This window comes from Polypterus senegalus, chromosome 7 (assembly GCF_016835505.1).
Source record: "Polypterus senegalus isolate Bchr_013 chromosome 7, ASM1683550v1, whole genome shotgun sequence".
Taxonomy (NCBI): domain Eukaryota; kingdom Metazoa; phylum Chordata; class Cladistia; order Polypteriformes; family Polypteridae; genus Polypterus; species Polypterus senegalus.
The window spans coordinates 12578335-12594941 of NC_053160.1; the positions used below are offsets into that span (position 1 = coordinate 12578335).

The 16607-nt window shown below is 38.6% G+C and overlaps 1 protein-coding gene across 1 annotated transcript in view; it reads right to left on the bottom strand.

Annotated features, from left to right (window-relative positions):
• Positions 1 to 14341: 14341 nt before the first annotated feature.
• Positions 14342 to 16607, bottom strand: part of chrnb3a (cholinergic receptor nicotinic beta 3 subunit a) — a 136018-nt gene continuing 133752 nt past the window's right edge. The window contains exon 6 of the mRNA XM_039758230.1: positions 14342 to 14981. Coding sequence (XP_039614164.1) covers positions 14853 to 14981 — 129 coding nt within the window. The 3' untranslated portion in view covers positions 14342 to 14852. The remainder of the gene's footprint in view (positions 14982 to 16607) is intronic.

The following is a 16607-nucleotide window of genomic DNA, read 5'->3' on the forward strand; positions in this document are numbered from 1 at the left end:
AGTAAATTTTGCAGAAACATTAGGAAGTTTTTCTTTAAACAAAGAACGATAGACACTTGGAATAAGCGATCAAGTAGTGTGGTAGACAGTAAGACATTAGGGACTTTCAAAACTCGATTTGATGTTTTCTTGGAGGAAACAAGTGGATAGGACTGGTGAGCTTGTTGGGCTGAATGGCCTGTTCTCGTCTAGAGTGTTCTAATTTCATTAATAATTTTAACTCTTTGATGTAAACCATACTATACCAAAAAAAAGGACTTACCACCTTCCTGATTTCCTCCTTTTTTGCAAGTTTCGTCAGGTCATTAACTACAATCTCATATTAGATAACAGACTTCTATGTGAGCAAATATACACTTAGGACTTGTTTAATGAATCTCATGAGCAGAATCACCCAACATCAACTGGAAATGTGAAACAACGGAGGAAAGCAGGAAGGGGGAAAGTACCTTGTGGGAAGGCAGCATATGTTATTCAAAAGGTCAATTTTCCCACAAAGTGTTAAATGTATAAAATACAAAATTCACAACCAGTATTTGATGCAGTGGTGTCGATTTTGTGTATATTTTGCACCCATTTTGGACTTGAATTGCTTTTTGACAGATATTTTTGATTTTTGCAAAAAAACAGGGACAGTTCTGGAAAAACCGAATGCGTGTAAGCAAATCGTAGGGAAATGTAAATTATTCCACAGTTGTTTTTAACGACATTGCTATCTTTGTTTCACAGATATGAAGCCTCAAAGTGCAAACGTCAAATGAATGATGAACACTGGGAGTTGCATCCTCACAGCCATCTTCTTGGAACTGGGGTTGTATCAAGAATTAGACATTTGGGGAGTAGTGCTGACGGAGTGGGCTGGCTGCACTTTCATCTGCGCTCATTACAGCAGACCGAGAGGCTCACTGCCAGGGAATCTGCGCTGCTCGACAGCTGCTGGTTTGACAACAATTAGTACTATTATGATGTTGTTAATTTAGTTTCAAGAAAGTAAGATAGTATGCAATCAAGATGATAACATTTGCATAACTTTCACAACAAATAACTTCAAAATCAATCCAGAACACTGAAAAAAAAAAGAGAAGAAATCATAAAAAAACAAACCTGACAATTATTGGTGTGACAATTATTATTATTTTATTTAATTCATTTTGTTTCAAGAAAGTACAAATTAAGGAAGATGAAAAGTGCAGAACATACACAACTGAAACAAGAAAATCAATCCAAAAAATCAAAACAAAATAAGAAGAAAATAGAAAAAAATAAAACCTGATAACTATTGGTCTGAAAATTATTATTATTATTATTATTATATTATTATTATTATCCATCCATTATCCAACCCGCTGTATCCTAACTACAGGGTCATGAGGGTCAGCTGGAGCCAATCCCAGCCAACATATGGCACAAGGCAGGAAACAAACCACGGATTGGGTGCCAGCCCACCGCAGGGCACACACACACACACACACACACACACATACCAGAGACAATTTAGGATCGGCAGTCCACCTGACCTGCATGTCTTTGGACTGTGGGAGGAAACTCATGCAGACAAGCGGGGAACATGCAAACGCCACGCAGGGAGGACCCGGCAAGTGAACACACGTCTCCTAACTGCAAGGCAGCAGTGCTACCCACTGCGTCACCATGCCGCCTATTATTATTATTATTATTATTATTATTATTAAATAGTATCATTTTGTTTCAAGAAAGTAACATAGTATACAATCGGGCAGGTAAACCTTGCAGAACATACACAACAAATGACTTCAAAATGAATTCACAACAGTAAAAAAACAAAGAAAACATTAAAAGAAAACAAAACCTGACAATTATTGTTATTATTATTATTATTATTATTATCCATCCATCATCCAACCCGCTTTATCCTAACTACAGGGTCTGCTGGAGCCAATCCCAGCCAACACAGGATGCAAGGCAGGAAACAAACCTCGGGCAGGGCGCCAGCCCACCACAGGGCACACACACACACCAAGCACACAGTAGGGACAATTTAGAATCGCCAGTCCACCTAACCTGCATGTCTTTGGACTTTGGGAGGAAACCCACGCAGACACGGGGAGAACATGCAGACTCCACGCAGGGAGGACCTGGGAATTGAACCTCAGGTCTCCTAATTGCGAGGCAGCACTGCTACCTACTGTGTCACCTTGCCACCCTATTATACATTTATTTAATTTTGTTTCAAGAAAGTAACATAATATAGAATCCAATACGTACAAATTGCAGAACTTATACAAATAATTTCAAAATCAATCCAAAACACTGAAGAAAAAAAACAGAAGAAAACATAAAAAAACAAACTTGACAATTATTGGTGTGATAATTATTCTTCTTCTTCTTTCGGCTGCTCCTGTTAGGGGTCACCACAGCAGATCATCTTCTTCCATATCTTTCTGTCCTCTACATCTTGTTCTGTCACATCCATCACCTGCATGTCCTCTCTCACCACATCCATCCTCCTGCTTCCGGACACGTCTCCCCCCTCTTCTTCTACTTCTATTATTTTATTTCATTTTGTTTCAAGAAAGTAACAGAGCATACAAATTAAGGAAGATACAAAGTGCAGAACACACACAACAAAAAGTTGAAAATCAATCCAAAAACTCCAAAAAAAGAAGAAAATAAAAAAAAATAAAACAACATAACTATTGGTCTGAAAATTATTATTAAATAGCTTAATTTTGTTTCAAGAAAGTAACATAGTATACAATCAGGCAGGTAAAGTAAATAACTTCAAAGTCAAGTCAGATCAATGAAAATAAAAGAGAAGAAAACATAGAAAAACAAATTTGAAAATTATTAGTGTGACAATTATTATTATTATTTTATTTATTCAATTTTGTTTCAAGTAACAGAGCCTACAAATTAAGGAAGATACAAAGTGCAAAACATACACAACAAAAACTTGAAAATCAATCCAAAAACATTAAAAGAAGAAGAAAATAGAAAAAAATAAAACCATGACAACTATTGGTCTGAAAATTATTATTATTATTATTATTATTATTATTAAATAGTTTAATTTTGTTTCAAGAAAGTAACATGGTATACAATCGGGCAGGTAAACCTTGAAGAACTTATACAACAAATAACTTAATATTAAAAAAAGAAGAAAACATTAAAAATAAAAAAAAAAACCTGACAATGATTGGTGTGACAATTGTTATTTTATTTATTTAATTTTGTTTTTTAATAAAAAATAACAGAGTATACAATCAGGCAGATATAGTTTGCTGAACATTCACAGCAAAAACGTGAAAATTAATCCAGAATTTTGGAAAAAAAAAATGTGATTATTATTATTATTATTATTTTTATTTAATTATGTTTTAAGAAAGTAATATAGTATACAATCAGGCAGGTTTGCAGAACATATACAACAAAAACTATTGAATAAAGAAGAAGAAGAAAACAGAAAAAACAAAACCTGACAACTATTGTAACATGTTGTGACAATTACTGCTATTATTATTATTATTAATTTATTTAATTTTGTTTTTAAAACGTAGCATACAACCAGGTACTGTATATACAATTTGCAGAACGTACACAACAAAAACTTGAAAATCAATCCAGAACATTAAAATAAAAAAGAAGAAAACAGAAAAAGCAAACCCTGACAACTATTGGTGTGACGATTATTAAGAAAGAGAATTAACAGACAAGCAAATATGGCCTCATACGGCAGACGTGTTGGATTTGAACTCAGTGCTGTATCCCCTGAAACATCGTACTTATTACCAGAAGACTTTCACTAAATGGCTGAACGGCCAGAACGTAACACCTTGTCTCTATTATTTATTATTGTGTGTTCCATTGTCTCCATACGTGCCCCCCCTTCCCTCAGATTTTACTGCTGACAGTTTTATTTGTATTGTTATTTAATTGGCTATGAACTACAAGACCCCTTTCTGTTATTGCATTAGTTGCTGTAATTGATTATTTTTGTATTATTATCAACTGCCTGCGTTTTATTTTAAACTTCTAGTTTAAGAAAACATTTAAGTCATAGAAATCACAGGAATATTCACCACATCTCAAACTTCTGAAACCAGCTTCTTAGTATTAGTATTATTATTTTCGATTGTATTGTTTTCATTCATTTCAGCACTTTATGTTTGTAGTCTCACTAATGTCTTCACTGTCTCTGTTTATTCTCTCTGCTTCAGAGCTGAACCAGGCAGGAAAAGTCAAAAAGTGAATGCCTTATTGTTTGTCAGTCACAGGCAAAGCTCTGACATGTGCAGTGCAGTGTGTACAGGGTGGTCCTTACAGTAAGAGGACACTCCCTCTCTCACACTTAGTGCTAAAAATTGGGAAAAATTACTCTATGTATACATTTTTTTTTTCCTCCAGAAAACTCTGATGACACTGAAGTACGGCAGTAAGAAGGATTTTTTATGAATTGAATTATATTAGTGGGTGGCACGGTGGCGCAGTGGGTAGCGCTGCTGCCTCGCAGTAAGGAGACCCGGGTTCACTTCCTCCCTGTGTGGAGTTTGCATGTTCTCCCCGTGTCCGCATGGGTTTCCTCCCACAATCCAAAGACATGCAGGTTAGGTGCATTGGTGATCCTAAATTGTCCCTGGTGTGTGTGTGTGCCCTGCGGTAGGCTGGCGCCCTGCCCGGGGTTTGTTCTCTGCCTTGTGCCCTGTGTTGGCTGGGATTGGCTCCAGCAGACCCCCGTGACCCTGTGTTAGGATATAGCTGGTTGGTCAATGACTTACTGATTACACCCTAAAGGACCGTTCTTGTACAGACCCTAAGTGTAGGTCAGTTGTTTACATGTACCTTCAGGTACTTCTGCAGTGGATTAGGAAAGTATTGTAATCCCTTCACATTCTGAGCGCTTTATTATGATGCTGATTTAATTTAAAATCCTTACATTTGCCATTTTTACCCTCCAATCTACACTCAATAGCACATAATGACATGACATGTTTCCAGAAAAATGTGCAAATTTATTAACAATTAGCTGAAATACCCAGTGTTTCCCAGGAGGAAAATAAAGTTGTTTTTTTTTAATTATTTGAGAAAAATATAATTAAAAAAATAACACAACTTTAAAAATAAAAAATAATTGAACAATCAATGAAGACTCACTAATGTGCTTGTGTTGTGGTCGTGTATGTATGTTATCATCCAGTTGACGCTTGTAACTGGCCAACTCTATTTAATTTCAAAAGCATCAGGGGCGCGGTGGTGCTCAAACGTAAAGAGTGCTGCAGTCACCTCCAATTCGCCCTCTGGTGGTCATTCAGAGTGTCAACCTCAACCTACCCAGAAGGGGTGGGTTAGGGATGATTTCACCCTACAGTATTTTTAGTCGACCAAATGAGAAACGTGTACCAAGTTTCATGAAAATCGCTCCAGCCGTTCAGAAGTGATGCTGGAAGATACATACATACGAGGTGTGGCAGGAAAGTAATGAGGCTGGCAACACTGCAAGCAATCTGGCAACGCTGCGCTGTTGTCCTTGATAGAGCACGGGTATCAGTACCCTCCCATAGCTCAGTGTGAGTTTCAACTCCTTCCGTTAACTACGTGATTTTTGTGACTGCTATTAGCGAAGTTGTGTTTTTGGTTGTGCGTCACGTAAAATGGAACAGCGGAATTTGCAGCAACGTCGTGCCATTAAACGGCAAGTGTGACGTTTGAAAAGTTAAAACAGGCCTATGGGGAACATTCTTTATCCCGAGCTCAAGTTTTTCGCTGGCACAAATCATTTTTGGAAGGCAGAAAACACGTTGAAGATGAACACCGTTCAGGAGGACTTCAACGTCGAAAACCAATGAAAACATCGAACGTGTGAACACTCTTGTGAGATCAGACCGTCGTTTAACATTAAGAATGTTGAGTGAACAATTAAATTTGAACAGATTTACCGTTCATCAAATTTTGACTGAACATTTGCATATGCGAAAGGTCTGTGCCAAAATGGTGCCGAAAAACTGCCCTCTCCATAAACTTTTTGAATTCAAAAGGCATTCCTGTGGTTCCCCAGCCCCCTTATTCACCTGACCTCAGTTTGTGCGACTTTTTCCTTTTTCCTAAACTGAAAAATTCCCTCAAAGGACGTAATTTCGGGACTTTAGAAAACATCCAAAAGAGTGTAACGGACATGCTGAAGACCATACCAGTTGAAGACTTCCAGCGCCGCTACCAACAGCGGGAACAATGTCTCCATCGGTGTGTAGCTGCCCAAGGGAACTACTTTGAAGGGGATAACATTGATGTTTGAAAAAAATAAAAACTTTGGTAAATAAAAAATCAGTCTCATTACTTTTCTGCCACACCTCGTATATACAGGGTGAGGCAGAAAGGACAGACGTCTTTGAAATGGCTAGAACTCACCACTAGGTGGAGTCACAGATGGCAGCGGTAGGTGGCATTCGGTTCGCGAAGTCTTAGCGTTTTTTTATTTTCTTTTTAGTTGAAGCCATGGAGCCGTGGATGATAGAGCACCGCGTTTTTGTGTACGACTGTTTTGTCAAGAACAACCACTCTATTACCGCAGTTCAGCGTGAGTTTCGTTGCCATTTCAATACCCACAGAAATAAAGCAGTTCCCGCTCATAACACTATCCTACATTGGGTTAAAGCACATCGTACACGAGGTACACTAATGAACTAAAGACCGCTGCACGAACACCACGTCCCCCTGAAAATGTGGAAAGCGTACGACTAGCCCTGCTGCACAGTTCAAGTCGATCTGCTCGGAAGCATTCTTCTGAACTTGGCCTCGGTGATCGTTCGGTAAGGCGTATTTCGTATTTAGACCTGCATTTCCATCCCTAAAAATTGTCAAATGTTATTTCAATATGAACTCAAATCTTTCAATAAACTTGTTTGTAAGAAAAAAATTAACAATTTTTTGATTTTGTAAAAAACGTCCATCCTTTCTGCCTCACCCTGTACATACACACTGTAGTGTGTAGTCTGCAGATCAGGTAGTCCTTAATTCAGGATATCATGGCTGCAATAGCCTGCAAGTCTATAGCTTGTCCCCTTATTACACAGGCTAAATGGAAGTGAAGCAGTCAAACATCATGACCCTCACAATGCATTTTTCAATTGGTAGTATGCTCTTCACTTGGAAGATGATTGTGATGCTCAGGTTTCCCTCAGCTGGCATGTCTTCCTTTTTCTTTTCTAATCCTTTATTCACCATATACAACTTCTTGTATTAGGAATTTGACATTTTTCTCTTATCCCAGTTTTGGGGTCAGAGTGTAAGGTCAGCTCTTTGTACGGGGCCCCCCGGAGCAATTGCAGGTTAAGGGCCTTGCTCAAGGGCCCAACAGAGTAGTATTCCTTCCGTCACTGCCAGTATTCAAATCAACAACCTGCGACTTGCCAGCCCAGATCCTTTGATTCCGGAACATCAATAGTCATAATCTGAGATGGAGTAGGGGGAATGAGGACACAAAACAAGAGTGGGTGCATTAAACGTTCAGTGCTTTTATTCACAACGAAAAACAAGGAGGTGTTCTGTGTGCAGTGCAAAAGTCAACAATAAATAAGGACTCTATAAAAAGCAACACACTGTGAAGAAGTTACAATCCATTAAATATTCAATTAAAATCACCCCAGAATCGCCATTAAAATTTCTCGCTCCTGTCTTGCCCTGCTCAACCTTAACCCAGATCTTCTCAGCAGGGACAAGACCTTGGTGAAAGCAGCCCTCTCCTGACTCCCATCCCTTGGTGTCCACTGGGATATGCTAAACTTCACTTAGAGCCCTTGCTTGACTCCCATCCCAGTCACTATCCATCAGAGTTCCCCTGGACATGCTGTGCCTATCATCTTGGTGTCTGCAAGATCCCCAAGAGCTTCACTGGTTCACCTCTGGAGTGCCCCTCATGCAGCTCAACCCTGAATGCTTCGGTGCCATCTATTAACTCCGGCTCTCAACCGATTTGGCTCTCTCAGTTCTCTTCACCAAACTTCCTTGATGTCTTTGTTTTCCTCACCCCCAGACTCCCTTTATAATCCCATGGGTGAGGTGCCCTAATAACAACCCACAGAGTGCCAATGTGGAACAGTTAAGATGATCACACCTACACATTGCAAGCAATCAGCTAGCCGCCACACTGAGCACCCTGCAGCCACACAACTCCATAGTTACCCACAGAGCCCAAGACATACATTTTTTTTATTACTTAAAAATCTGTACTGCCACGGACCCCTTAAGTGCAGCACCACAATAGATAGATAGATAGATAGATAGATAGATAGATAGATAGATAGATAGATAGATAAGAAAGGCATATTATGATAGATAGATAGATAGATAGATAGATAGATAGATAGATAGATAGATAAGAAAGGCCTTATTATAATAGATAGATAGATAGATAGATAGATAGATAGATAGATAGATAGATAGATAGATAGATAGATAGATAGATAGATAGATAGATAGATAGATAGATAGATAGATACTTTATTACTCCCAAGGGGAAATTCACATACTCCAGCAGCAGCATACTGATAAAAAATTAATATTAAATTAAAAGTGATAAAAATGCAGGTATAACAGACAATAACTATTGTATACTGTTAACGTTTTCCCCAACCCCCGCCCCAGGAACTGAAGAGTCGCATAGTGTTGGGGAGCAATGATCTTCTCAGTCTGTCTGTCCTCTGTCTGGAGATGATCCTGTTCAGTGGATGCAGTGGATTCTCCATGATTGACAGGAGCCTGCTCAGTGCCCGTCGCTCTGCCACAGATGTCAAACTGTCCAGCTCTGTGCCTACAATAGAGCCTGCCTTCGTCACCAGTTTGTCCAGGTGTGAGGCGTCCCTCTTCTTTATGCTGCCTCCCCAGCACACCACCGAATAGAAGAGGGCGCTCGCCACAACCGTTTGGTAGAACATCCGCAGCATCTTATTGCAGATGTTGAAGGACGCCAACCTTCTAAGGAATTATAGTCGGCTCTGTCCTCTCTTACACAGATCATCAGTATTGGCAGTCCAGTCCAATTTGTCATCCAGCTGCACTCCCAGGTACTTATAGGTCTGTACCCTCTGCACAGTCACCTCTGATGATCACGGGGTCCATGAGGGATCTGGTCCTCCTAAAATCCACCACCAGCTCCTTGGTTTTGTTGGTTTCAATTGTAGGTGGTTTGATGCACTATATGATACACTATATGACCAAAAGTATGTGATGTTGTTAACAGTTGCATAAAATCAAGCATATAGCCATGCAATCTCCACTGACCAACACTGGCATCAGAATGGCTAGTACCAAAGAGTTCAGTGGCTTTAAAAGTGGCACAGTCATAGGATGCCAACTGTTCCACAAGTAATATGTGCTATTAGTATGAAGTGGAAGCATCTAGGAGCAACAACAGATCAGACATGAAGCTGCAAAACATAAAAATGTGCAGAGTGGGACCACCAAGTGCTATAAAAATCGCCTATCCTCTGATACATTACTCACAGCAGAGTTCCAAACCACCTCAGAAAGCAACATCAGCACAAGAGATGGTCATCAGGAGCTTCATGTAAGAGTTTTCCATGGCTAAGTAGCTTCTTACAAGCCTGGCATACAGTTAAGTTCATAAGTATTTGGACAGTGACACAATTTTAATAATTGTGTATACGCCACCACGATGGATTTGAAATGAAGAAATACTTACATGATTGAAGTTTAGGCTTTTTGCATTAATTCAAAGGGTTTAACAGAAACAACTTATTTAGGAATGACAGCCATTTTTATTTTTGGTACCCCCATTTTCAGGGGCTCAAAAGTATTTGGACATTTCTCTGACAAGCTGTTCCATAGCCAGATGGAGGGAAGTCCCTCATTATTTCATTAATTATTAATCTTTTGGAAGGTCTGGAGTTGATTCCAAGTGTGAAATTTTCATTTGGAAGCTGTTGTTGTGAACTCTCAAAATGAAGTCCAAAGAGCTGTACATGCAAATAAAAACAGGTCACCATTAGACTGAGAAAACAAAACAAACCCATCTGAGGGACAGCAAAACTACCAGCAATGGTCAAATCAACCATTTGGCACATTCTTAAAAAGAAGGAACACACTGGAGAGCTCAACAATACCAGAAGGTCTGGACAATCACAGAATACAACTGTGCTGGGTGATTGCAGAATTCTGTCCTTGGTGAAGAAGAACCACTTCACGACATTTAGCCAAACCAAGAACACTCTCCGGGAGGTAGGCCTATCATTGACAAAGTCTACAATCAAGAGAAGACTTCATGAAAGTAAAAACAGAGGACTGGCAAGCCTCAGGCACAGAGAAGACTTTACCAGAAAATACTGTTTTAAAACCAGTCCAGTTTTGGAACAATTTTATTTGGAAAAGTGAAATTAAGATCAATACGTACCAGAATGATGGAAAGAGAAGAGTATGGAGAAGAGAAGGAATGGCTCATGATCTGTAGCATAGCACATCATCTGTGAAACATTGTGGAGGCCGTGTTATGACCTGATCACGCATGGCTGCCAATGGAAGTGGGTCGCTGGTGTTTATTGATGATATGACTGCTGGCAGATGTAGCAGAATGAATTTTGAAGTGTGCAGGGCGCTATACTGTCTGCTCAGATTCAGGCAAATGCTGCACAAGTGATAGGATGACACTTCACTGTACAGATGGACAATGAGCCAAAACATACTATCACAGCAAACCAAGGGCTTTTCAAGGTAAAGTAGAAGAATATTCTTCAATGGCCAAGTCAATCAACTGACCTCAACCCAACTGGACATGCAGGTCACTTGTTGAAGACAAAACTGACGGCAGGAAGTCCAACAAACAAGCAGCACCTGAAGAAAGCAGCAGTGAAGGCCTGGCAAAGAAGGCAGTCATTGAATGGAAGGGACTTTGAACGAAATATTGAAAATAATCATTATATTCATGATTATGTTAGTTTCTTTAAATAATTTTGAGCCCCAGAAAATGAGGGGGTTCATGCATAAAAATGGATGTGATTTTTTTAACAGCTGATACAATGTTTTTATTAAATCCCCTTAAATTAAAACTGGAAGTCGACACTTCAGTCACATCTTTCCTCATTTCAAATCCATTGTGGTGGAACACAGAGCCAAAATTATGATAGCTGAGTCACTGTCCAAATGCTTATGGACCTGACTGTAACTATGCGTGATGCCAAGCATCGGCTGGAGCAGCATAAAGCACATCGCCATTGCACTCTGTAGCAGTTCTCTGGAGTGATGAATCACACTTCATTACCTGGAAGTCCGATGGACAAGTCTGAGTTTGGTGCATGCCAGAAGAATGCTACCTTCTGGATAGCATGTTGCAGTTATAAAGTTTGGTGGAAAGAGATAATGGTCTGTTTTTCAGTGTTTGCTCCAGGACCCTTGATTCTTCTGTTAATGCTACAGCATGCAAAGACATTTTAGACAACTGTGAGCTTTCAACTTGAAGGCAACAGTTGGTAGAAGGCCCTTTTCTGTTCTAGCGTGACTGTACTCCTGTGCACAAAGCCAGGTCCACAAAGACTTGGAGGAACTCAGACAGCCTGCACAGGGGACTAACCACAACCCTATTGAACATTTTTGAGATCAAGTGGAACATCAAATTTGAGGTCTTCTTGTCTAACATCAGTGCCTGACTTACCAAGTGGCACTCCAAACTCTTGTGGAAATCTTTTCCAGAGCAAAGGGGATGGTTTGGGTGTAAATCCATGGTATTGTCCATGGTTTTTTGAATGTACTTTTCAGCCAGCTCATATAGATGTGTTGATCATATCGTGTAAATCAGTAGAGATGTGGAGAGCCTGGTGACTACAGTAACTCGGATGTTTGCCCCTTTACCCTTACAAGCTCAACTGTCTTGTATATTGTGCAGAAAAAAGCCCGCCACATTGTGAACTTCACTGTGATCCTAGAAGACCAAATTCAAGACTTTCTTATAGAACAAAAAGCCAGCCATATTGTGTAATTCTATGTGGTCCTAGAAGACCAACTTCAAGATGTTCTTGTAAAAAAAAAAGCCAGCCATATTGTGTACCTCAATACAATCCTGGAAGGAAAACTTCAAGAAATCCATGTAGGAAAAACACACCTGTATCGTGTATTTCAATGTGATCCTAAAAGGCAAATTTCAAGAAGTCCTTCTAGAAAAAAACACAGCCATATTGTGTACTTCAATTTGATCCAGGAAAACCAACTTCACAAGGTTCTTATAGAAAAAAGCGAGCCATATTGTGTACCTCAATGTGATTCTGGAAGATCAACTTCAAGAAGACCTTATAGAAAAAACACAACCATACTGAGTACTTCAATGTGATCCCAGGAGGCAAACTTGAAGAATTCTTTGTAGAAAAAACACAGACAAACTGTGTACTTCAATGTGATCCTGGTGGGCAAACTTCAAGAAATCCATGTAGGAAAAAAAGCCAACCATATTATGTAAGTCAATGCAATCCTGGAAGATTAACTTCAAGAAGTCCTTGTAGAAAAAGCACACTTTTATTGTGTACTTCAAAGTGATCCTGGAAGACCAACTTCAAGAGGTTCTTGTAATAAAAAAGCCAGCCGTATTGTGTACCTCAATGTGATTCTGGAAGACCAGCTTCAAGAAGTCCTTGTAGAAAAACAATCATACTGAATACTTCAATGTGATCCCAGGAGGCAAACTTGAAGAAGTCCTTGTAGACAAAACAGAGCCAAATTGTATACTTGAAGTCAAACTTGAAGAAATCCATGTAGGAAAAAAGCCAGCCATATTGTGTAACTCAATGTGATCATGGAAGACCAACATCAAGAGGTTCTTGTAGGAAAAATGCCAGCCATATTGTGTACTTCTATGAGATCTTAGACGGCAAACCTGAAGAAGTCCAGTGCTTACCTGACCAAAGAAGTGAGGTGAACAAAGAACCTTTCTCTCTCGGGTCTTCATGATGCGTGACATCAGAACCCCCTCAATAGTCTTTAAAACTATCAGCCTTTCTTAACTCTTTTAGGGCTAATTTTATTGATTTTCTTTTGTACTAGAGCTGAATGTTTTGTAAAAAGCACACAAAGCAATGGTTTCACACACAAATCAACATAAAATACTTATTTATGGCCAATGTCGCTCTGTTTTATGTTCCATGAGCCCCTACGGTATGTAAATTCTCGTACTTATTACATACCAGTTTGTCTCATCACCCACAAGCTAAAAGGCATTTTCTGGAAAAACATCTTGAAGTGGTTGAGTGGCTGGTAGTGTTCACTGGTACGCAGTCTCGTTTGAAGTCCAGTTGCCAGCTTGCCTCCCACGAATCTGTCTGTGTAGTCCTCCCAGGGTGAACGTTGCTGTAGGCACATCATCTGCATGATCAGTGGTACCTGACTTTCATTTTCAATCTCCAGGTCAAAATTGGAGTTTGATAAGTAAGAGTTCGATATAGCAATAATATTCAAAAAATCAATAAATAATATGCACTGAGTATTTTCACCCAATGTCAATGCTGTTCTAGACATTTTTTTTTTTATGTGCTACTCACACACACACAGGGATTCTATGTCAATTCATCATCTATAACAGTTCTCCAAGCAAAGAGGGTCTACCTATATCATAACTGTGAATTTTATCATCGCTTACAGCTTTTATCTCCCCCTGCCCCGGATATTGACTTTATTTGACATCTGCCCCCTTGAGTCGACAAAAGTCGACATCCGCCCTAAAAGAGTTAAAGAAGGTAAGTATTCCATCCTTTCAGACTCAACTCCAAGTTGAAAATACGCTGGAGAACTCCACAAAGCTTCTCTGAACAAATGTCTTCAACCCCCTTGAGGGAACACCACTGAGGTCTGAGGATTCTCCTCCTCTTTCTCATCATCTGGTTTGCCATCAAGGCCAGTCAAGAGCTGCAAGATGACAATTGGTGAGGATGCTTGTGAGGAATTGAATCATAAGACAAACAGATATTTTATATTTTTTACCTGTTTATTGTAGAAGTTAACGTTTCTAGTATTATTTTGTGTCCAACTAAAATATATGTGACTCATTCTATTAAATCCCTAGGCAGACAAAACGTTTGTGCTACAGGAATGATCTCTTTAAATGAAAAATTATGCTTTAAGCATCAGGTTTAACATGTAGACTGCATAGTTGTTAAAATATACAAATTGACTATAATAAAATTTGAAGAATTCATTATTCTAAAATACATAAAGAACATGTCATTGATTTAAAAAAGTGCCCTTCATGCTTAATACTAAACCATTTGAAACACTGCAGTGGTTGCTGTTTCTGTAAATGCGTGAGGACAATTTGTGTTATCCTGTTACAAGCACATATATATATTACTATGTTCAAACTTTATTTTTATACAGCACATATATATATTACTATGTTCAAACTTTATTACATAAAATAACTGAAATGTCTCTTTTATATCAAAGCAATCCATTACATGTTTAAGTATTTAACAGAAATTGTTCATAATATTATTGCAAGCTAAGAAAATGTTTCATATTGAGGGATTGCATCATTCTGTAATCATTTTATAATACACTGTCCTAAAAATTATTTTCACACCCTTAGGGTTTAATTTCTGTTCTAGTTTCATCTTGAACTCATCAGGGGTCACACTTATTCATTTATGTAGAAAAAAATGGGTTTATTAATAAAAAAAAAATTGTCATAATCAGCATCAGTCCAAGGCTTACTTGAGTCCTGTAACCTGCACCCATATCAAACACCAAAGGAGTTACAAAACACACCTAATATAAATTGTTCTGTCTTTTGTATTTGTGTGAATGGTGGCATATTTGAAGTTATTGTTAAAGAACTCTGTACCGCAATACACCTCAAACACGGCGCTTGTCGCTCCTCACTTTTCTGCTTAGGTGCTGAGATACATTTGTAAAGCTGGAGTGAAGATCAAAATTGTGCCAAAAATGGAAACGGTGAGAAAGACCCACAAGAAGATCCGATCCAAGACCTGAGCCACAAACTTCCAATCTTGTACAACCTGTAGGAAACAAATAAGAAAGATTTTAGTAGATTAAACCTAAATAAGAGCAAAAGGATCAGAGCCCCTTGTTAAATCTATCTTTCTCTATATACATATACATCTCTCTATTATAAAAAAAAAATCTTGGAACTTGGAAGGAGATGGGACGTGATTTTCTCGGAGAGACACTTATATGTTCCGCGAGAAAGAGATTTAACCACGCCTGGGGCTGGAAATAAAGGACAAAGAGTAGATGACAAAGTAGAACGTCGTAAAGAATTTAAAAATGTTGGCGTGATACACATGCAGAGCAGGTTAGAGATAATGGAAGTACGAAAATTTGAAAGTCTCAAAAAAAGAATAGTAAAGATCGCATTAGCGCAAACAAACGGAATATATTACTCAGTGAAATAACGTAACAGCGAAAAGAGATCGAATATATTGTTTCAGATTTAAACTTTAAGTCGGAGACTTGTAACTCGTCTAATTCGTGTTACCAGAGAGAATTAAAAGATTCCAAAAATGGTGTTGTGGTATGAAGTCCTGTAAGACGGAGACTTTTAACATGAGATTCTTTCTAGTCACGCCATACAACTATTTTCAAACAAGACCACGGTAATCTAGCCTCAGTCGTGTGAATGCTTTTGGCAGACACAATTCCTGCGCTCTCAGCTCTTATAAATTTTATCAGGACAATAATTTTATAAGTTCTAGACGACACGTTAATGACTAAACGAAGAAAAAAGAGCATGGACAAACATTTGAAAAAATAATTTTATTTATTAGGGAGAAAGAAACGATATTCAATCACAGACAGTTATACGTTGCGTTGTCATGATGTAAGTTCAAACACGGAATCAAAATTCAATGCAATCTTGAAGAAAAGCTAATTCAAAAAATTGTTTTACTATAGTTTTAAAGTAAAAGTTAAAATAATGCATATGTAATAATTCCCATGAAAATAAGAATCTCTTAAAATTGTATATTCGGTAAATCAAACCCAGGGGTGGGTGATCGAAGCCCCCTAGTATATATATATATATATATATATAAAATCCAACACCTGTCTGTCTGTATGTCTGTCCGCGTTTCACGAGAGAACTACTTAACGGATTTAGATTGGGTTTTTTTCTATAACTTTAACATTCCAGTTGATTTTGCAACTTCTCACATCGCTCTAAGAATCATAGTTTGCTTGCAGGAGCGATATATTCATGCTAATCTGAGACTGAGACTTCAGGCTGAGTGTCTCAGGAGTGGGGAGCTGGGCAGAGCTCTGCTCACTCACAAGCCAGCATCCATTCTAGTCGGTCTAACCTCTGCATTTTCGAGTGTTCCTTGTTGAAAATTACTCATCCATTTAGGCTTCAGATCACTTGGATGATACATTTATCACTAGATAGGAAAAAAAACAAACTATGATTTAAGAATAAACAGACATGGTGGAGTTAAAACACTAACAAGCCATGGAATTAAATAGGATATGTCATTAGTGAGGATTGGCTTCTAATTAAGCAACTGGCTTGAAACAAAAATCTGAAGCCACTGGAGTTGGCCACCTCACTATACGGATTCTGGTTAAGAAATATGCTGCCGTCACTAATGAACCCATTTCCGGGAATGTGTGTGCCCCATGCTGGATAC